The sequence below is a fragment of the Piliocolobus tephrosceles genome, chromosome 5 (assembly GCF_002776525.5).
Source record: "Piliocolobus tephrosceles isolate RC106 chromosome 5, ASM277652v3, whole genome shotgun sequence".
NCBI lineage: Eukaryota > Metazoa > Chordata > Mammalia > Primates > Cercopithecidae > Piliocolobus > Piliocolobus tephrosceles.
In genome coordinates, this window is record NC_045438.1 from 49,016,387 (window position 1) to 49,039,902 (window position 23,516).

At 43.0% G+C, this 23,516-nt stretch overlaps 1 protein-coding gene across 1 annotated transcript in view; it reads left to right on the plus strand.

Annotated features, from left to right (window-relative positions):
• Positions 1-23,516, plus strand: part of SASH1 (SAM and SH3 domain containing 1) — a 211,561-nt gene that overhangs the window by 159,043 nt on the left and 29,002 nt on the right. Inside the window, exons 9-10 of the mRNA XM_023188427.2 lie at positions 15,268-15,400; positions 20,518-20,864. Coding sequence (XP_023044195.1) covers positions 15,268-15,400; positions 20,518-20,864 — 480 coding nt within the window. The remainder of the gene's footprint in view (positions 1-15,267; positions 15,401-20,517; positions 20,865-23,516) is intronic.

Consider the following 23,516-nt stretch of genomic DNA (forward strand, 5'->3'; position numbering starts at 1 on the left):
TTATGGATACAATTTGGTCTGTTGTTTCTTTCATTTGGTTGAACCTTGTGGAACTAGAGATACTAGACAGCTTTTGACCTATAAAAGTGGTGATTTCCTTTGTCCAACCTAATACATAAAGACCAAAGAGGATATGCCACATTTCCCCACTAGCTGATTATATTTAAGTACAGAAATTTGTAATCTAATTCAGTTTAGAGATTGGCATTTCAATTTGCAATCCCAGTTTCTTATTGTGCTCTTGGGAACAACCCTGGAGAAGTCGGGGATAAGAAGATTTCCATTACTTGTTCAATGTTATCGATTCATTACGTGTCAATTCCTTGTTAAATCATTTGCTCTAGTGCCCGTCCTTATTTAATGGATGGGTTGGGGAGATACCCAGGCCCTGTTGTTGTTCATATGTAGAATTTAGACTGTGGGCCGTCTCCAACCTGAGCCTGCTTATTAGAATCATACGTCGCCCATCACTTGTTTTGAGTTCATTTTAATGTTGTCACAATTACCCATTGTATCAAAATTCTTTTTTTTTTTTTGAGACCGAGCCTCGCTGTGTCACCCAGGCTGGCGTGCAGTGGCGCTATCTCGGCTCACTGCAACAAAATTCTTAGAACGATAGTCATCAGACAAATCATTCGGAAAGCGATATTTTAACACAACCAAATTTTTTTTACAGTATAATCTATATCTAAATATCCTTTTATTCACTTCTCGATCCCATTCATCTCCCTCTTTGTACCACACCACACTCCTCACTTTCCAATGTTCACTCTACTATTTATTATTAGTATTATGCTAATAGCATCACATAGTTTATAAAAGGATGCAAATCACTTCTTACACTGTGCATTTGACCCAAAGTGTAGGCTGAAAGAATGCCATCTTGAGCATTCTTTCATTTATTTATGTGCAAGCATTTATTGAGTACCCACTATGTGCCAAGTCCTTGTACACAAGGAGCTTGAGTTTGAGAAAACGAGCCAGATTAATAGATGGCATGGTTGTGGACTTCACTGAGATTTTCCTGCCTATTGTGATAGGTGCACACAGATAGTGCAGCAAGCCCCAGCAAAGAGGGTCTGGGAAGCCTTCCCAGAGAAGGTGGTTGACACTGAAGAGGAACTTTCAAGGAGAAGGAGAAATGTGTGTCAGGAGAGGGAGCAGCAAAGTCAGAGGGCTGGATGAAGAGCTGAGTAAATCGGAAAACTTGGGTAATATGAGAAAATTGGGTCAAGTAATAGGAATCATTTCTCTCTATCAGTATTTTGACTTCTGGAGTATAGATTCTATTCTTTGCTTATTTTTATTTATAAATTGGTTCTCTAATAGGCTGTTTCCTTATTTCTGCAAACTTTAAATTTATATCATTTATGTTTTTTATCTTGTCTTTGAGGTCTCATTTAATTGAATTCATGTTCTTATTAAATTATTTTATAGAGGGAAGCAACTCTTAGGAATTTCTTCCTGTTCCTTAAGTTATATTTTCTCCTGATGAAGTGTTGAGAGCAAAAGATTGGCTTTCTGTTTTTATCTATGCTTCTTTTTTCCCCCCTTCTTTGCCATAGTTTGTTTGTACAGTTGTCATGCTTTTTTTTTTTTTTTTTTTTTTTTTTTCATCTTGGTCCTGTTTGGGTGGCTCTGATCACATTCTCTATTTGTGCTGATATTGAAGGTTATGTTTTGACCTGTTTGCCATGCTATCTGACAATAGATTTTTTTCTCCTTTCAAGATACAGTTGAGGGCTTCATTTTGTGGTCCATTTATGTTTGTTGTTGCTACAACCTGGCCATGATATATGGTGAAATGTGGTCTTCACTGGGATACCTGGACTCTGCCTTTTCTCTCCTGAAACTGTGTTGAATGTGCCGTATCGTAATTTATGCCACCTGGTTCATAGCCAGGGTAATTGGTGGAATATAGCCATTCTGCCTTTCATTCATTTTTTGAATTTTAGAGGCTGTATTTCAATCAAGAACAGCCTGCCCTGACTTCCCATCATTTCACTTATTGCTCTTCTGCAGCCATTTCCACTGCTCTTAGGCCAGAGAAAGATAAAGAGGCCACACTGTTTCCTTCCAGATCTGGAGTCACATGAAAGGGTTCTGCGGATTCCTGCTAGCCTGGCTTTTGTAGAAGTTGGGGGCCTTTTCCAGTGAGCTTCAGAAATTTCTTTCTTACCTTGGTCGTGGAGTTCAGTACATTAGATTATATAGCTTTCTTTCTTTGATTGCTCTTGGCGCAATACTTTTGCTAGATTTTAGTGTTTTTTGTTTGTTTGTTTGTTTGTTTTTTCTTCTTGGGGGGCTTTTCTCGTTTTGTTAGTCGTTGTGAGAAGAATATTCTGTGGTTCAGTGTTCAGCAGAGTTCATGACCTGATAGTTTTGCCAATTGGATGACCACAGACAACCTTTCTAGCTCTAAATAATTCCTCTCTGAAGGTATTTAGTCTAGATTTCTTCAATGTGGAACTTGAAGTAAGTTTGCTTATTTATCCTGCAAACACAAGGAGATTAACGTTAAGGTTGTAGATGTCAGTCTAGGAGGTAACATTGGACCCTCCCTCCTCCATCTTCGACAGATGACCAGTGACCTGGTGGCATAAGTTTGGCTTGGAGGAATGGTCTTGGTGGTCCCCCCTTCCCTCCATTGCCATTTGGCTCCATCAGTTCTCTGTATTTCTACATTGCCATTTGCCTAGACAAGGTTGTTTGGCAGCCCTGTCGGAGAAGTCATCATGCCTGATCCATGAGTCATTCAGCCTAAGATGCCATAAAAGTAATGTGACTTTGCAGACACCACCCAATCCCTTAGGAGACTTACGGCTTCTGGGATGAACACTTTCATCAGCTCCAGAAACTAGTGCCTTAAACGCATTTGTAATTGCCCTACTTGGCAGTCCCGTTCTGAATCATCCTTTTTCCGTGGCATGTGAGAATTGGATGCCCTTGGGAATGAGTGGGTTTGGTGTTTTGCTTTAGTCTTCAGTGTGTCTGATCCCATAGATTTGCTTTGGATAACACTATCCCACTCTGAACAGAGGAACCTGTAGAGCTGGGGATACTTTGTTTCCTAACTCATCTATTTAATATGAAACAACGCGTTTCTCTGACCTATGGTCAGGGTGACAAAGCCCCAGGCAGAAATGTCTTCCAAAGATTTACAGAGTGAAGGAGAAGCCAGTCCGCTTTCCTCTACTTACCACTCTCTCCCCCGACCCATTCAGGGGGAAAGGCATTCTCTGCTCTGTGGCATCCTGCAGAACTGGGGTGGGAGGATTCACTTTTGTTTTAAGCCTCCCGAGATCTGGCTGTAGGACTCCTGAGATTTTATATTTTTCTCCCTTCTCCTCATGGGGGCGATTAAAAACGATTCAGAGTTCGTGAGTTTAAGAAATAGATTACAGTTGATTAGGGAACATAACATCCATTTGCTGCTCCTTTGGTTTTATGGTTAAATTTTAAAGCAGTTTCTTAAGTGAATTAAGTGCTGACAAGCCTTTGCCCCTAGGGAATGGTAATATTACCTCAAATTCTCACATATTTTTTCCAAATAAAACTATCATGTAATTATCTTCTCCTCTCTGCCGCCCCCTCCTCCTCCGTCTCTTTCTTCAAATCTGGCAACAACTAGTTAATTTTGAAACTGCCAGAGAGATTATTTCAGTGTTCCACTGCACCTCTGGGAGAAGAATGGAATCTCATCTTTTTTTTTCCATATGCTAACAAAAATCTCCTAATTTCAGAGGGCAATGATGTCACCAGCTAATGAGCACAATATTTCTTACTAAACAAATGAGTCCTCCCCTGACTCCTTTGTGATAAAAGAAAAAAAAATTACCCACAGTGTGCTTCATATTTTCTACTGTTACTTCTAGCAACTCATAAACACACTTTTAAGTAACTCTAACTTATTTGAACAGTGAGACTAATATTTTTCTAAGCACGAAGAATAACACATTAACCTGATGACTGTGACCAAAAGGCCTCTGCCATGGCCCCAGAATCAGTGCAGTGCCCCTAAGGTAGGGAGGGACTTCAGTGCATCACTTTTTGGACCGTGGAGGGAGATCAGGCATGTTGGAGAGATTATGAAATCAAGCTTGGGGAAGAGGAGGGCCGGGAAGCTCTTGTTGATTGGTGTCACATGCTGTTTATAAAAGCAACAACGTCAGCTGAGCTCTTCTTTGTCTAGATCGGAGGGCATCTAAGGTTGGGCTGGGGTGGGCGGGAGAAGTAGGGCCCCAGGACCACCTAAATACTGGACTAGACTCATGTAGGGACATGGAAATGTCCCTAAACCCATGGCAGGCCCTCTTCCCCTCACGGAAGTGTGCCTCAGTTTCCTTACCCAGAGATGAGTCCTCCCACGTCGAATTCCTATATCTCTGTGTTTTTCTCATGCAGTTGTCATGGTTGACCTTAACATTAATCATATTTATGAACTTGTCTTGGGGCTCTCCCTACCCTCAGACTTCTAGATGATAAAGTTTGTAAATCCAGGGAATGCTGGCTTCCTCCTATTGCTATTCCTTGCCTTTCCTGATGTCTTGAATCAGTGCATTCATTCATTCATTCATTTCAATCAGGAAATATCTGTTTAGCACAAACACAGATATTTATTTATCTGAGTGGAAAAGAATATTGTAATTCTCAGTGTTGGTAACTGCTTGTGAGATTTTAAAACAATACAACTTTTCTTCAGAGCAAGTTGTCAATATGTATCAAAAGTCTTAAAGACACACCCTTTTACCCATCAATTCTACAATCAAATCATCTTTCTAAAAAAAAAAAGTGTTAGATATGTTAGAAATTTTACCACAAAGTTGCATCCCAGGATTATTTGGAAATAGGCAAATGTCTAATTATGGGGACCATGATATCAGTAAATTATGGTATACTTTGATGACTAAATACTACTTTATCATTAATACATTGTATTATAGTGAATATTTGTTGACATGTGAAAATGTTCAAAACATATAGCTTTAAAAAATGGGCTATAAAACAGTGTGGCTACGGTATACACCAGGGGCCCGGGGTTTCTCTGAAGGAAAATCTTTTGAGGCAGCCGTGGCTCAGAGAGGGACCCCACTTACAGGCAGATGTGTTAATTTCACTTAGACGGTGCGTGTAATTTGAGGGAGGATTTAGGGACACTGATAGTGACTAGAGGAGGTAGAGAAGGTAAAGGTCAAAGATCACCCTTTCTTGTAAAAAAAAAAAAAGAAACATCCAGAAACATCAGGGTGTATTTTGTGTGTGCATGTGCATATGTGTGTGTATGGGGAAAAAGTGGGAAGGCATAAACCAAAATATGTCATTTCTCTTACTACTTGGTGCATTTTTGCATTCTCCAAATTTTTAATAATATATGTCATGTGTAGTCAGAAACAATAAATGCTACTAACATACAGATGTGGAAATGAATGTGGTCAGGCTCATTGTCTGCGTGACAGTTAGTGATGGGCTAGGGAATCTAGCAATGACAATATATGTGCTAAGTCCTTGGATAAAATATATTTAATCTAAAGGAGATAAGGAGCAAAGCCAGGAGGGCTTTCCAGAGGAGGCAATATGCAGACTGAAACTTGAAGGATGCGTAGGAGTTAGGGGTGTGGATGCAGTCAGCAGAGCTGTTTGCAGAAGAGGAGCCATCAGGGCAGTGAAGGGCATGGGGTGTTTGAGATGCTGCGAGGAAGCAGGGAGTGAGGACCAGGTACTCTGATGCCCTGTCCACCACGTGGTATCTGAAGAATGGAGCACGATGTACCAGAAACTGAATCTGACCATGCACAGTCACATATTCCACGATAAGGCTTTTGGACCTTGTTCCAAGGAGCTAATGAGGAACAATTCCTCACCAGAGGAGTCAAATACTGAAATCCCTTCTCAGCAAATTTGCACACCTACTGTGTTGAAGCCCGCCACCCATAGAACAGGACCAGCAGTGGCCTTTCCTCACAAAGTCTATCCCCCAATCCGTCCCTCACCAGGGAGCTTCCCAGGGTGGCCTGACTCAGTCTAGTCTTTCAAATATCCCACAGTTTACTCTGACACATGGCCAGGGCTGGGAGCCACGGGGCTGGGGAGTCTCAACTTCTTCATTCCACAGTTATCGCACCAATATTTATGGGGGTTCTACTATGGGTGGGTACTAGGAATGCAAGGAGAAGGAGATCAGACAAGGCTCCTGGCCTGGGGAGCCTCCTGTTTTCTGAAAGTCAAGCCATGGTACGTCCTCACAAAGGGCCCAACATTGAGTATCTTGATAAGTACCTGAATCACCCCTTGAGAGGCATGGCAGTGAGGTTAAAAAGGGGTGGACAAGATCGGCTCTGTCTCCCATCCTCTTAGGACACTCCCCAAGTCCTGTGCTATGAGGAGAGGCCGCTCGGGGGAAGAAGTGGGGATGTATCCTTCCCGTCACCCTCTCCAAAGTATCTGGATAAATCAGTGCACAAACTTCATGTGTATTTCACATGGAACGAGGACTTCCCTACCTGCCAAGCTCTAGGCTTCACATTCAAGGTCTCGTTTCATCCTCTAGAGAGCCCTAGGATGCTTCTCACTGCCTATCTTAGAAATGAAAGAAGAAACACGCCCACAGCCACACACTCTTCCCATGTGGCACAGAGGGGATCTGAACCTGTGTTGGCTCAGAGTCTTCTCTGTATCTGGACAGCCTGTCCAGAACCAGCCTCAGATGCTGGCCATATGACTAGCTTTCACATGTAAAAAGATTGTTGGTTTTTTCTGTTTTTGTTTTTTGAGACGGAGTCTTGTTCTGTTGCCCAGACGGGAGTGCAGTGGCACGATCTCGGCTCACTGCAGCCTCTGCCTCCCGGGTTCAAGTGATTCTTGTGCCTCAGCCTCCTGAGTAGCTGGGATTACAGATATGCACTATGCCTGGCTAATTTTTGTATTTTTAGTAGAGATGGGGTTTCACCATGTTGGCCAGGTTGGTCTTAAACTCCTGGCCTCAAGTAATCTGCCTGCCTTGGCCTCCCAAAGTGCTGGGATTACAGGCATGAGCCACTGTGCCCGGCTGGTTGTTGGTTGTTTTGTTTGTTTGTTTGTTTGTTTTTTCCCTCCTTGGAGACTGAATGTCGCTCTGTCACCCAGGCCGGAGTGCAGTGGCATGATCTCTGCAACCTCCGCCTTCCAGGTTCAAGCAATTCTCCTGCTTCAGCCTCCTGAGTAGCTGGGATTACAATGCGTGCTACAACGCCTAGCTAATTTCTGTATTTTTAGTAGAGATGGGGTTTTACCATTTTGGTCAGGCTGGTCTCGAACTCCTGACCTCATGATCCGCCCACCTCGGCCTCCCAAAGTGCTGGGATTACAGGCGTGAGCCACCGCGCCCGGCCTGGTTGTTGGGTTTTTAAGTGGTCTTTGCTATTTACACAGCACCTGAAAGAAAAGTTTGTGAAAATTAGGTGTTGTCTGAACTCTAGTGAGTTATGAATAGAAGACTGCAGACTTAATAATAAGGCTGGGCGTGGTGGCTCATGCCTGTGGTTCCAGCACTTTGGGAGGCCAAGGTGGGCAGATCACCTGAGGTCAGGAGTTTGAGACCAGCCTGGCCAACATGGTGAAACCCCATCTCTACTAAAAATGCAAAAATTAGCTGGGCGTAGTGGCAGGCGCCTGTAATCCCAGCTACTTGGGAGACTGAGGCAAAAGGACTGCTTGAACCTGGGAGGCGGAGGTTGCAGTGAGCTGAGACTGAGCCATTGCACACCAGCCTGGGCAACAAGAGCAAAACTCCATCTCAAATAATAATAATAATAATAGTAAAAATATTAAGTCCTTATTGAACTGCAGTTCAATAAGGATTTCATGTACATAGTATTTAATACAACCACACTGTAAGAAAAATGTTACTATACCAAATTTATGTGCAGGAATATTAAGACCCATAAAAGTAAAGTGACTTGCTAGAGAACTTGATAATGAAACCCAGGTTGTTCTAACCCCTGAGACCTTGGGCTAATCCCCTTCCCTTTACCCCAGTCTCACTGGGGTACTCTCATTTTCTTCATTTTTATCCTGTAACGAAGGAATTCGGTGGAAAATGCCTACACTCAGTTTTAAGGAAGTGTGGGCATAACTTTGCAGCACAGTTGTCAGTCTTGGATGAAGAAAGGCCTTGTTGAGTAGGTAGTGGCACAGGAGCAAAACCATGCAGTCTCAGATTCTGCCCCTGCCATTGCTGTGACATGGGATCATGTATGCAGATGTTGAGCACAGTGCCTGGGAATGGTGAGCTTTGGACAAATCCAAGTATTGGAAGTACAACATCACGAAAGCACCTGGGCCATCAGGTGGTGGCAGGGGAGGGGGAGTTTGTGGGAGAATCAGTTTGTGAAACGGGGAACTGGGCAGTGTAGGGAAGGTGTGGTGAGCCCTTGCAGGAGAAAGAAGAGGAAATTCCATAAAGGTTGGGAGGAGATACTTCTGAGCAGAAGACAGAGTGGGAGAAGGGAGTTTAATTCTTGGCAAGGAGTGAGAGACGCCAGCCCGCCCAGGAAAGAAGAGCAAGACAAGAGCCGAGGAAAAGGGGATAGAGCTCTGGTGATCTGAAGCAGAACCTCTAACGTGTGCACGGTGAAACATGAGCCTCCACTTGGGAGCTTCGTATTCCAATTCCCTTTTGTTGTTGTTGTTGTTGTTGTTTGAGACGGAGTCTCACTCTGTCACCCAAGCTGGAGTGCAGTAGGGCAATCTTGGCTCACTGCAGCCTCTGCCTCCGGGGCTCAACCCATCCTCCTATCCCAGCCTCCTGAGTAGCTGGGATTACTGGTGTATGCCACTACGCCTGACTAATTTTTGTAGTTTTAGTACAGACAAGTTTTCACCATGTTGCCCAGGCTGATCTCGAACTCCTAGCCTCAAGTGATCCGCCCGCCTCAGCCTCCCAAAATGTTGGGATTACAGGTGTGAGCCACTGTGCCTGGCTGTTTTTAGTTTAGGTAAACCCTGTATCCTGTCCAACTCTAAATTTCTGTCATTTTAAGGAGGTACAGTGGTTCATACGCATCCCTGAGTCCTGTGTAGCTAGGTATTTTATGTTGTGTGATGTCCTATAAAGAGATAGGCTCAAAGCATCATACATCAAGATTCACCCAATAGGAGGGACATCTAGAAACAAGCAGCTCAAACTGTGCTGTGGGAATAAGTGACTTACCCAAGTAAATGAACTTAGCCCTGAAAAGACAAACGTGACTTGCAGCCCACGTCATGGAGACTTTGTATGGATTTTTAGTCCTGTGTTGTTTAGACAATGTTCTGTTTAAGTAACAGCATGTGCCTAGCGGCTCCCCTGAGATCCTTGAGAAAATTAAATGATCATCTTGTGACACAGTCCTCATGCTCACATTTCTAGAATGCAGGAGAACTCAGATGCTTTGAAATGGGCATTAAAACAATTTGTTAAGAGAGTTTTAGAAGCACCAATGAAGGGGAAATATCCTACATTTACTCTGGTTGTTAAAATTTTAAAAAGGAATGGGGAGAAAGTGACAACTCTAGGAGAAAACCACAATCATAAGTTTTAATTCAGTAATTTCAAAAATAGCCATCAGAAGGTGTCTATTTTCAATTGCGACTACTCCCTTAAGGGGGTGTTCAGAAGAATGTCTGCAAAAGAGATCTTTTTAAGGGTTAGTCCTTGTCCTCCTTGTCCTGGATTTGCTCAGATTCTCGCGTTCTTTTTTCTGTCTCTGGAATTCCATAGACAGTAATTAAGGAACTGGAGGCCAGCAGGAGGTCAGAGAGCCTTCCTCAGTGAAAACAGGGATTGTTGGCCATGCACAACACTCCCTTTTTTCCTTGTGGTGAATAGGAGATTTGCTTAGAGCTGATGACTTATGCCTTTCTTGCAAGTTATGCAGTTAGCAAGCGACTGGGGAATCAGTCAGCAAGCAGAAAGAAGCTAATTGAATCCAGTGTCTTCCCCTTTCTCCTTCGGATACTGAGCTGTGACGGTGGAGCCTGCCTGATCATGTAACTCCACGGAGACATGTTCCAGGAGTGCCTAATCCTAATTTTGAGATTGCGGAGTTGATGCCACAAGAGTGAAGACACTCTCCGAGTGGGGAGGCGGGTGGGAGGTACCGGACGTCTTCAGAATTGCCCCTTAGACTTGCTAAATGCCGAAGCCGGTAAGTCTCTGAATGTGTTTAATGGGAAGGGAAGAATGTGTTTTCTGTTGCTTCAAGTAAAAGTTTTTGCTGCTCCTGCCTATGATGTTTCTCTCTCTTTCCTTCTTAAATTCCTCTAAATTTGCCCTTCTTCCTCTGTTTACTTCCCTACCTGGTAACCCTGAACTTTTTTGACTGGCATTTTCACTAGTGAAAATGCGTAACTTTTGGAGAATAGTGAATATTATTTTGAGAATTTGAGACAATGAGCATATATGGCTCAGCTGTGAATTGTGGAGGCTTTTCCTGGGGAGGACTTGCATTCAGACAGTGTTGCACATTGCTTTTCATAAGCTTATATCTGATTGGCTTCCTTCTCTTAGCTTTAAGATTAATGCTGTGGCACAGCTGACCTCTAAGCTGAAGCATATATGTCTGATCATGTGCTAGGTTAGACACACCAGTGTGAATTTCACAAGCAAGTACATTTCCAGTTTCAAATTGCTTTTCAGAAATGTTTAAATATCTCTCGGTGTTATGTGGCACCGGGGGAGATAAGTGGGCTTACTCTGGGTGTTAATTGTGACAGCGTGTTGTGTGTTTTGAGCTAGGGAAACAAGCTGAGTGAGAGTGCTTCTGCAAAGGGCAGAGTTGTAATCCTGTGATCAGCGTGGTGGTCTCAAGCGGTCCTCCGAAGGGTCTAGTTGCTCCTTGCAAGTTTGTTTTAACATTTATCGCAGCACATTGCCACTGTGCCTGCACAACTGTGCCATGTGGCTTTTGGAAAGGATTTGCTCTGCTCTCTGTAGTCCCAAGAACTGTTACAGGGTCCGGTGAAGTATCTGTTACCTACCAGCAGTGACAGGTTTACTTGGAGCAGTGAGGGGATGCGTTTAGTGAGCTCCGGGACACAAATGTTTCTACTTACAGATGCTATTCATTTTGTTCCTTTTTTTCTGATCATCCAGCGTATAGCTGTGTTATAAAAAGTTCTCCACGCTGGCTCCATGTCTTTCCTATTAGAACATTGCAGATGTGTCAAGGATACACTTGTTCCAAAAGAAGCTGGGAAGGAGGGAGGCTCCACCCTCCTCCGGGTGCCAAACGGGCCCCATAGGTTCCTCATTCAGCAGTCTGGCCGGCAAATGGTGTGCTATCTCTTTAAAGCAGCTATAGTTTTGTGTCTTGGCTTGGTCAATTTGTTATGGTTTAAAACTGTGGAGCCAGCTGTCTGCAATCTGATGTAATGTTGCTATGGAAACCAGAAATGAAACACTTAAGCATTCACCACAGAATTACTACATATAGCATTAGCCAAAGTAATTAAAAGTTGAGCCATATGGGCTTTCTGCTGGAAAAAGTCTGCAGAGGAGAGGCTGGAAATCAAATGTTTCTGTTTACAATATTGGAAATCCATTTTTCCACAATGTTTGGTGGGATAAGTTGCCTTTTTCTCTTGAAGGTTTTCTGGTGAGGAGCTGTCTGTATGATTGATTGAACTCACCTTCTCGTTTAGAAGATGAGCTATTTAACTCTGACCCAGAGTGGGACAAGGGAGGGGAGGCCACACTATCTCATGTTTGAATGTGTGTGAATATATACTTTTATTTTTTAACTTTAGTTTATTTAAAACCTGTTCTATAATAGTGCTGAGCCTATTTCCTAAAATCAATCATTTATTTTATATACAATGCAGATTTCCTCTTATCTTCTACAAAGTTCTTCACATAGGAAGATTTCTTTTAAAATATACATAGTATTTGAATTTAAAAATTATATATTTTTTGATATTTATAAATATAAAAATTCTCAAGCCCCCATCCCTAGTGGTATATTTCCTGAATAAAAAGACATGCTGGCCGGGCATGGTGGCTCACGCCTGTAATCCCAGCACTTTGAGAGGCCAAGGTTAGGTAGATCACCTGAGATCAGGAATTCAAGACCAGCCTGGCCACCATGGCAAAACCTTGTCTCTACAAGAATACAAAAATTAGCTGGGTATGGTTGTGTGTGCCTGTAATCCCAGCTACTCGGGAGACTGAGGCTGGAGAATCGCTTGAACCCAGGAGGTGGAGGTTGCAGTGAGCCGAGATCGCGCCATTGCACTTCAGCCTGGGAGACAGAGCAAGACTCCGTCTCAAAAAAAAGAAAAAAAAGAAGGACCTGCTATGTTATTTTCAGCATTTGGGAAGTAGAATATACTTAAAAAGAGAAATATGACATGAGAAATTCAAGATTTACTCTCCAGTTTAGAAGAAATGCAAGCCTTTTACAGCGTTTTTGTGTTAAAACAGCTGGAGAGAATTTTTCAAAGGCAAATATTTCACAACTCTTTTTTCCTCCGTACTCAGTAGGAAATGAGAAGTCAACACCTCTCCATCAATATCATGGATGGAGCAATATATTCTTGGGATAGGTTGTTGAACTCAAGTAACTTCTAGCCTGACTTCTAGGAAAATTTCTGTTTAATACACACACACACACACACACACACATACATTTCTTGGATGACCTGGGTTTTGTGTTGCATTTTTCTTCATATAAATTGTGCCACATCTATCTTGTCTAGTGTCCAAAACATAATCATGGAAAAGAAGGACTTGGTTGCCATGGTTTGTGATTTGTCAATGACAAACACCTCCAATCTTGATTTTTCTAGAAAAATAAAAATAGCATTAAATCAGAGGTATAAAGAAGTATAATTCGAAGGTATAATTCAAAGGTATGTTTCTCAAAATTAAATGGAACTTGTGAAAACAATTAAATAAGTACCTGAAACATGTTATTTTTTGCCACAGTGAATCTGGGCAGAGGAAACTAGGACTTTATGAGGAAGGCAACACCTTTAAATCTACTGTCCTGGTTTAACTATTTTGATTTCTCCTTGGAAAGTTCACTCTACTGCATATAATGATTTGTGTCTTTGTGGACTAAAATTTTTGTATTACTTTTTTCTATACCCCATTTCTCTTCTTACTGCCCACTATCCCATGCATGCACATACCCACACCACCACCACCAACCAGCAAACTAGGTATGAGGTATACACGTCAGTAATTTTCATCCTATAACATAGCTTCTTATATTTTGATTACAAACAATCTGTACCTATTTCATTTTCATTTGATTTCAACATTTTTAAATGTGAGGGTTAGAGACATATTCTAAGTTTGTCCCATTGATAGTTATAGAGACTTTCTGTAACATAATGTTGATTATTCTTCCATTAGAATTGCTTGGCTTTTGAGCTACATCAAGAGGGCAGAATGTTTTTAAATGTTTATATGTAATTCCATGCACTGTGGGTTTTTCAGGTGCTGGTTACCCAGAATGAGGGTTAACCAAGTTCTCATTCCTCTGGTTGACCGCTCCAGCCGTTTCATCACACGTCAACAATCCAGCCAAGTAGAAATGAAACTCAAACTAGACAATACCATTCTGTATTAGGAACTACATTTATTATTCTAACTTTTTTTTTTATTTTCAGTTTTAAGCCTAATTGCCAGCATCCAGTGTAGCTTCTCCCCTGAGAGTCCAGTTCCCATTCTTTATTACCAGGTAACCAGTACTTAGCTTTAATTCTGAGACTTGCAGGCAACATTTGATCTAGGAATTTTAGAGAAATTGGACATAGATATCGATACACTTTACAGAAGAGAAGTCTGAGAAACACTTTTGCCTGATGACTTGCTGATGTTAGGTTTATAGTTAACCGTAAGTGGGTAAACAGTTTGCTGATAGTCATACAGGGAGAAAGTATCATGGCTCCGTGCCTTGAGTTCCAGGGTGAGGACAGAGGCCAGGAAATCAGTTGTTTACCTCCCTTACTATCCTTGTACTAATGTTTGTGCCATAGTGCAAAGAGGACTCACGACGTGCACCATTTTTATGCTTAAGTAGCGCATAGAAACTCTACCTCTTCTTCTCTTGAGGTATTATCTGCAACTCTTGCTTATCTGTTTTATTGTCTGTAACACTGAGATTAGTGAGAGCTTTTCTTCAGGAGAAAAGTCTCTGCATTAGACTTGTGTTCAGAGATGTGGCTTGTTTTTGTTTTGTGTGTTCGTTTGGGGCATTTGTCTTCCTACGATTCCATGAACGGGGTTGGAGGAAATGGAGAGAAGGTTGTTGTCAAGACATGCGATGTGAGCTGGAATTGCTCATCCGCTGCACAGGGTGTGCCGAGGCGGCTGCTCCCAGGCATGCCCACGCACCCGTGCTGCACGCTCATTTAGCCGGAGACCTCTTTTGCTGTTTCACATTTTGAACAGATAAAACAGAGGAAGCTGCATATTGAATGTTGGAGCTGACTTAGAAATGAAGCCCTCATTTCGTTCACAAGGAAAGGATTGTTTTTAGCCTGGGTCCCTGCTGCAGAGAGAGATTTTTTTCCCTCTCTCTGTAATGTTTGATACTTGAGGGAAAACAGCTGGGCCTGAGCATGCTGACTCCCTGCAAAGTGCAACGGGCTGTGGGGAATATGGACTGTACTGTATGGCTGAAAGGTCAGCCTTTTCCCTTGTCTCTCTTGGAGGAATGCAGGGTCTGTCCTCACATTCGCCTTGTGATCCCTTAGAAGGAGCCGGGAGAGGCGGAAGGGCTGGCTGCAATGTGGCAGACAGTCTTAGCCAATGGGATGGAAGAGGCTGTTTGCATCTCTTTCCCTTTCCTGCCCTGCTGTTTTTGATTTTTGGGGGAGGGCTGGAAAAAGTCAACAGGATTTTGGTTTGGAGAAGTAGTTGATGACCACGTCCTGATGGGCCAGACAGATGAGAGCCTGACCCAAACCACAGCAGTGAAACTGGAATTACAGGGCCAGCGTTGGAGGGAGAATCCTGCCGGAGTCCTCCTAAAAGAGGACAAGGAAGTAGTTGAGATAGATGCCCCCACAGGCCAGTTGAGGGCAAGGATGTGCGTTTCGGTGCCTAGGACCTAATTCTACCCTGAATTAGACCTTAAGATGGTATGTGGTGCTTTGTAAACCTCTTGGGCAAATTTGTTGGTTCCCCAAGTTCAGCAACAGAGCTGCCAAGGATCAGACTGGCAGCAAGGCCAGCTACATCCAGCCGCACAGGCAAAGCTTGGAGCAATTACCTGATTAACTTTTCCTTTGTTTCTTTGCCAGTCAAGAGAACAATCGGATGATGAGACCGAGGAGTCGGTGAAGTTTAAGAGGTTACACAAGCTGGTAAACTCCACTCGCAGAGTCAGAAAGAAACTAATTAGGGTGGAAGAAATGAAAAAACCCAGCACTGAAGGAAAAAAAAAAAAAAAAAAAGGCAAACTCCACCCTGGTTATTCCAAAAGAAATTATTTGGGGTCAGTTTCTCAGTAGAAAAGGGATACGATTTCAAGTGGAAAATGCATTGAGCTCTGGCTAACTCTGGCAGAACTGTGCCTGCCAGAAGAGTGATGCTTAGATGCGATGATGTGATGGAATGAAGGGTCCTGGTGTCAGGCATTTGGGGTGCTTAGTCATTTAAATTTAAAAGACAGGAAATGGAAATTTTCTGGAGGTGTAGTGTAGCTTCATGTATGAGCTTATACCATTTTATATAAACTTTATAACTTTTTCACATGAGTCTCCAATCCCAAAAAGGACTATGGTTCTTGCTCAGTGAATTTAGTTCAGATTTCATATACGTACATTTTGAAGAAATGCCTAACGATCAAAGCACCTAATATCCCTTTCAATTTCTCAGGGATGATTTGTTCTTCCTGTAGAGAGTCTCAAGTCTCAATTCAAATGGGGGCTTTAAGGACCTAGGATTCTAAGGGAATCTTTAAGATTTGTATTGCTGGAGTTAGCCAGGTGAAACAATAATGTCAAAAGAGACATCAACTTGGATTTATTGAAATGGATAGTTAGCCTTTGAAGTATAATTATGACAGTTCAAATCTCAACCTTATTCATCTCTCTTGTTAGTAATGTGCATTTGCAGTATCTTATAAATTCTCCCCAAAAAGGTAAAATAAAAAAATAAGATTTTTCTGTTTGAAAAGTGATAATAATTGAATTGGATAAAAACACTGGAAAGAATATGCTTTTAAAAAAAGCACATTACTTGTTAAAATGTCATATCTACATTGTGAGGAATTCCAAATTTTAACATGTAGGTTTTAACATTATTTTTGTAGAGGCATTTTTGTTATATAGAAATAAAATAAAGTCATGTAAAGAAATGAATTTCCCCTTATTTGCAAAGATAAGGTTTTTTTGTTTGTATTGCTGCTTTTAATTTGTGTTTGCTATTATTCATGGGTTTAAATCCCTTAGAATAATACTGAAGCTAAGTGGGTAACTCTGAGAGAATGGGGATTAGAAGGGAAAAGAAAAACATAAGGAGAGAAATCAGCTTTATGGCCAATTTCGTAAACTAGGGTTGTTTTCAATTCTGGGGTTTCATAAGGGTATCTTTTTGCGTGGTAATTCTGTTTACATTTGGATGCAATGCTGATTTTACGTTTGGGTGTTTTAATACCTGCCCACCAGTTGTGAATTCCACAGTATTGAATGTACCCTGTGGCGACCGTTACTGCAATCACAGACAGTGTCAGTTGGTACTGTTAGGGAGAACCATATGGGATTGCCAACATTCAACTTTAAGGGCACATTTTGTAACAAATCTCATGAACACTCGGCCAAAATCAAGTCTCAAATATAACAAATAGATGGGTGGGGTTCATCCGTAACTGAGATAATGTGGGTAAAGTACCTAGTCCTGGGCCTGTTTTCCAGTGGGCCCTTCACACCTGATAGTGGTATGTTAAGGCAGCCTTTCCACTAGAATAACATGATTAAAAATACAAACATTGTAATTTGCATATTTATGTCAGAATACATCAGTCCAACTATCTTTGAGAGGCATCAGTTGAAAGGGAAAAATATACCAAAAGGGGTAACTCTAGAGTAAAAAGTAATAACCATATGGAATTCTGGCTCTGAACTTTAATTTATCTGGGCACAAATCAGGCTTCACAGATGGAAGATGGATTTAGTGAGCTCCAATCCTAAGGTACACTCTGGCATCTGATGAGTCAGGGAGCTGAGTTGCCATTGGCCAAGCTCACCGTCTTCTCAGGAGAGGCCCCAGGTGTGTGTGTTGCTCAAGGCGCCTGCTTTGGGTTACCTCCCAATTCCCTGCTAAACTGGAACTTCCTCCAACCCCTGCACAACAGAGAACTCTCTGAGGGTCCTCACTGGCAGTGGTACTTGGAAGAGGCTACCTTGGCCCCTGTCCATCTCGCAGAGCAGGAAGGATTTATACTCCAGTAGGCACCCCCCCAACTCCCCCGCCCTCGGACTTACAAAGGGTTGATCCTTTAACTTCCTGCGTGCCTGTGCTGATACCAAGTTGTCTGCATGATAATTATCACACACTGAGGGCATGCCACGGGCCAGGCACTTTCCCAAACACTTTAGATTTTATGTTCTCTTTAATGTCATCCTCAGAATAGCTAGCAGAAATAAGCACTTACACCATCCTCATTTCACAAATGAGGAAACTGAGACTCAAAGAGGCTAAGTAATTGACTCCTGGCCACTCAGCCAGCCAGCAGAAGGCCCAGCAAGATGTCCAGGCAGCCTGCTTCCTGACGCAGCGTGTTCGCACTCTGCTGCCACCTCTCTCCCCCACCAGGTCTGAAGTCCTTAGAAAGCCAGGAGAGAGATCAGTTCTTCACCCACTCTCACCCTTGCACCCTGGGTTTCAAGTCCTTATCCTGGCATGGACAACCCTGGCCAATCTTTAATCTAGGCTACATCAGTGCCCTTTACCTGCCCATTTCTGTGTCTTTGCCGTAGAATGGACACCCTTCCTTCCCTCATTGCTCGCACTCAGTTCTCTCCAGGAATGAATCACCAGTTTTGTAGAAAGCTTTTCAGCTCATACAGCACCTTCACATCACTCTTTTATGAGGATAATGTTTACTGTTATCATCACAACAGCTTTGCCAGGGATATTACGGAAAGATAGGTAGGCATTATTACAGATGAGGAAACAGAGCCTCAGAGCCAGGAAGTAATTGCCCAAGGTTATGGAACTGTGAGTGGCAGAGTTGAGCTGGATGCAGAGCATACCCCTGAGTTCCTGGCATTAAGTCAGCCCATAGCCTACCTCTCTCCTCCTGCCAAAATCACCTTGCCTTTGGTAAGCCGGTCTCAGCTGAAGAAGATAGATGGAGGCCTTCATGTGAAGCAAATCCCAGCAAATGTGATGGAGTGAGCTCACCTTGATGGTCACTCTTCCAGTAGGAGAGTTGTATGCTTAAGTCAGAGAAGGATGAGAGAAGAAATGCTCCAAGTTCAAGCAGTCCAGGTCAAGGTTGGGATTCCAGGCCACTGGTCAGGCCCAGTGCACTACAGCCTGCATTACAGGAGGCCTACCCTCAGCAGCAGCAGATGCAGCCTCTTGGGAAGCATTTACTACATATCCCTCACAACCCCTTACCAGATGCTGACTTTCCTGAACCCGAGAATAGAGCTACATTTGTCATGAACATGCGTTCACCAGCTGGTTCCAGACTCAGATGTGACACCAAAGTATTGGAATCTCTGACAACAATCCTAAGCGCAGAGCCCAGAAAATGTCCAAAACAGCTGCTGAGTGACAGATCCTTAGGATACGCAGGGTGGACTCACCTGAATTCTCTGAAACCCCTTAGGACTGTGGGTGGAGAAGGGCCTTTGCATATTTGCATGGACACCTGGGCAGATGGTGAAGCCACAACCACACTTGACTTCTTTAATAGAGAAGTCCGTGGTTGGGCTGCCCCTGCCACAGGTTGTGCCTCTAGTCTTGGCTCAGTCACTTCTTCTTGAAAGTGGAGGGTAGACTGTAACTAGAAGAGGTTGCCGTTTTTATTTCCAACAGCATAAGAACCCTTGGTCTTCACACCTTGTCAGTCAGGTGTCCTGAGGAAGGAGCGGGAAACTTCCAGGTTATTTGTACCCTGCCTCTGGGCTGGTGAATTTCTGTTAGAACCCCAAATCCTGCCTTTAAAGTCCCCCTGAAAGATCCCTGAACAATTCTTCAGGGGACTATGGGCCAGGCAGATTTTTACATCTTTTTTCCCACTTCCCACCCTCCCCACCACCGTCTGCTGGACATGAATGTAAAGTTGACCTTTGGTTGTATTTAATAGCAGCAATTCTTTTTGTTGTTGTTGTTAGATTTGTACCTATAAATCCCATCAATTGGGGAAGTAAGCCATTTTTAGAATTTTAAAGGACTGCTGCCGCCGTTCTTTCCCCCTCTGAGTTTTGCTCTGAACTGAGCATAGCTCCCCTTTTTCTCTGACATTTACCACACACTGGCGCCCTCGTCCCAGCTGGTATATTTAGTGCCATCCTTCTGTTCCAAGGAACTTTTCCTTTTTTCCTCTTCACAATTCAGCGGGTGGAAAGCTGCAGAGCTCAAAGTTTCCCTATAATTAAAGGGACACAGCCAGTTGGGATCGCTACACCCACAGTTTGACCTACTTCTTTTTTCACATCTGTTCACATAACACATGCGGAAAAGAACTCGGTTTTCCTGCCAGCAAGTCCAAACCTTTCCACTGGGCTCTGGAGGGCTTGGCTTGCCACCTGGCTCCAGTGAGGGCTTCAAGAGCTGGAATCCCTGAGACCAGTGGGACCCTGGAGCTGCCTGCGTGTCAGGGCCCTTAAACGCCCTTGTTGCTTCCTAGCAAGGCCTGAGTTGATGGGAGTATCTGGCCGGGATCACCGAGTTTCCTGACTTTTTACATTTGGCCTGTCAGCTGGAGATGATTTGTCAGTCACATTTGCAGGATACAACCCTTTATAGTGTTTCTCCCCACCAAAACTTCCTTGGAGATTTAATCGCTCAAATGGCATATGTACCAATAAAACAATCACTGTCAGCCACATGACATTTATCACACTCCAACTATAAAAAGTCACCAGAGCCAACATAAAGGAGTGCCTTTCAGAAGGGGGAAAGATCCTGATTCCTAGTTTCAGAAGGTTGCATTTACAAACTGGGAAGGGCATTATCTCGAAATGCTAAGGCATATTGTGATTATGGCTAGCTTAGATTTTGCAAATGGCATTTTAAATACGACTGTGAAGGTGTTAGGTCTACAAAGATATTTAAAGAAGAAGAAAACACATCTGAAACCTTTTAACGTTGAGCTCATGTGAAACCATATATTTTCACTATATATTTTCATTTTTCTGTACATATGTAAGTGGGAGCTGGGTTTATAAAGAGGGTCATGATACGGAGAAAGATATTGCTGTGGGCTAGCTATCTATATGGGCTAGCTTATTTTTTGCAGGGTGGTGGGTGTAAAGAAAGACATATGCAAGAATGCAAAGGTGTGTTCACAAGAGATTCTGTTGATTTCCCTCCAGGTGGGGAGGAGCACGTGTTCGAGAATTCGCCGGTCCTGGATGAACGGTCCGCCCTCTACTCTGGTGTGCACAAGAAGCCTTTTTTCTTTGATGGCTCTCCTGAGAAACCTCCCGAAGATGACTCAGACTCTCTCACCACGTCTCCATCCTCCAGCAGCCTGGACACCTGGGGGGCTGGCCGGAAGTTGGTCAAAACCTTCAGCAAAGGAGAGAGTCGGGGCCTGATTAAGCCCCCCAAGAAGATGGGGACATTCTTCTCCTACCCAGAAGAAGAAAAGGCCCAGAAAGTGTCCCGCTCCCTCACCGAGGGGGAGATGAAGAAGAGTCTCGGGTCCCTGAGCCACGGGGTAAGTACGGATGGTGTTTGCTTCTATGACAACCACCGTCGCAGGCACCACCTTCTGGTGTCCCTGGAGGAGTTTCAGAGTGTCCGGAAGCAAATCCGCTTGAAGAAAACGGATACTAATTATTCCTGTTCCAGAGCTTTTCTCTGCCAGCGTCCCTCCAGAAAAGGCATCACCAGCACCACCTGTGACCTGCAGCTGCTCCGGCAGAAAGGCAAAGGGGGCGGGAGCTGTGGCTTCCCCGGCAGGAGGGTGCGCGGGCGCACCTCGGTCAGCGAGTTCAATATCACCTACGTGGTGGAGAGGAGCCTGTACAGCCACCTGAACCTGACCCAGCTAGTGCGGCCTGCCTCAGACAGGACCCTGAGCAAGGCTGAGAGACAGGACCTGAGGCGGTGCCTGCTGGAGGAGGATGAGGAGGCAAAGAGGAAGTGGGCCGCCACGGTCGACCGCTGTACTAAAAGGGTTCTCTTGAGAATCCACCAGAAGTCTGTGAGTCGCAAAGATGGTCCCGAGGACGGCCTTGTCATTTCTGTGATGTGCAGTCAAGCATTATGGCCTTTCTTCTGCAGGGACTGACTTTCTCCCCTCTCTCCTGCTCATGACGTCAGGGCACATCCCACCATCACCTTCAATTTCAAATCCTGCTTTCACTTCCAGGCAGCTTTCACCTTCTCTTCCATTTCTCCTCTTGTCAGATGAAACTGTTTGAGTGCCCATTAAAATAAGCATTGAAGCTGATCCAGAGAGGGGCTTCCAGGGTACAGGGGTGGGGTTTGGCTGCCTCCAGGAGTGGCTGTCTTGATTCTCGGCCATTGTGTCACTTGACCTCAAAGAAGCTGATTCAAAACAGAAGGGCATTTCATCCTGGAAAGAGATGCTTGCTCTTGGTTTTAAAATTAAAACAATAGGAGCAGGCTCATGGAAAAACTGCCATCATCACAGTCACCAATTCGGTAATTTGAAAACATTATAAAGCACATTTATATTATTAGTAGAGGCAAGCAGAAAGTTGGTAAATCTAATAACAAAAATGGGAGCCTTTTTGTTTTACTTAAGTCTATTCAATGTTCTTATCTTTATAAACGAATCAACATTTGAAAATGCCTTCCCCTAGCCTATAGATTCTTCTGTACTCAGCAAGGAATGAAGTACTCACTTTGAAAGAATAGGGGATGATTTTCATTTTTAATACTGGCTGATCAGAGACCTAGTAAGATTTATTTTCAAGGCATGATTTACTTTGAACTTCAGAGTATAGATATTTTTCCTTCTGAAATTCCCACCTAACTTTGAGTTTGCACAGTGGCCCATATAAAATGGTGCAAAATGAGGAAGTAGAGCTCTTGGCCCGCTGTCACCTGGCACCTTGCTTGATCTGCTCAGGACGGTTGGCTGTGGGCCCTTTTAAAGATCTGAAAGAGTAGAGTATCCTTCAATAGTGGTTTTCCCAGGGGGCCTTCACATTCATGAACAGGATGTTCTTCCCCAGACGATTAGTGTAATTTAAATTCATTCAGTCGGGTTCTGCTTTTGTGAAAGTAAAGACGGATTGGTCAATGCCATTCTTAAAACGACCTTCCCTGTTGTAAAAGAATCGTTAGGTCCTTCCTAGCCCCTGGATTTTCCAAGTATTTCCACGTGTTGACTTCCTCCCTAGATCTTATTTTCTGTCCTTTCATATTCGTGTAATTCTTGCAATACTTTTAATACTGCTAGTATGTAGCGGGAACTTTTCTTCTGTCTCTTTCTGTATCATGGCAACAGTTTTTCATTGATTGAGTTTTTGCTTTAGAATAACAATTCTCTTTCTCGCTCTTTCAGCCTCTGGTTTGCTCTGACTCACAGATATTTTGAAAAATAACCAGTCTTAGTTTTATGTATTTATTTTTTACTTTCAGAAGTGTTCTGCCCAGTTCATCTGCTCTTGTACCTTTTGACATGACCTTGATAGAACAGACCCACTTCTTCTGTTAATTGATGACTCACCTCTGAGTTTACATCATGTAATACTGAGAATTTTCCCAATTTGAGCACCTTGAATTGTTGATGTGCCTCTCATGTTACTTATTGTCAGATTCATACTATAACTCCGTGAGGGCTTTGTCTCTAGAAGTTATATTTCTGGGATTTGTGCTAGCTGGCATTGTGGACCAGTGATTAATTCTTCACTGACATTGAGTACAGACATCTGGGCAAGCTCATTTCCAGGCACCACCCCCACCTAACGTGCTGTTGTGTAATCCCTATCTCAATTATCAGTCTGAAGCTGAGTATTTTTAAAATACTGTGAGCCTGAGACACTAATGGACAGTTTCAACACTTGTAAAACTATGTGTTCAATAGGAAGTTATATATTTGCATATTCCTTTTCTTGTAGTACAGTTGTACAATCAAAATTTAACTTTCTAATTATCCAGAGAATGTAAGAGGAAATAAGCATTCTATCTTACAATAGAAATAACTTTTTTAAAAAGGGACTAATTTTATTTCTTTGCTAGATTTATTTAAAAAGTTATTTTCCATTCTCCTTGTCAGGTATTTCTTTCATTTTATCTAAAAGTTTCCTTTATTCTTCAACTTCAATCTCTTTGTCTGTCAAAAATGCCATATTTGCTTGATGAAACCTCAGGGAAATGATAATGCTTTGTATTC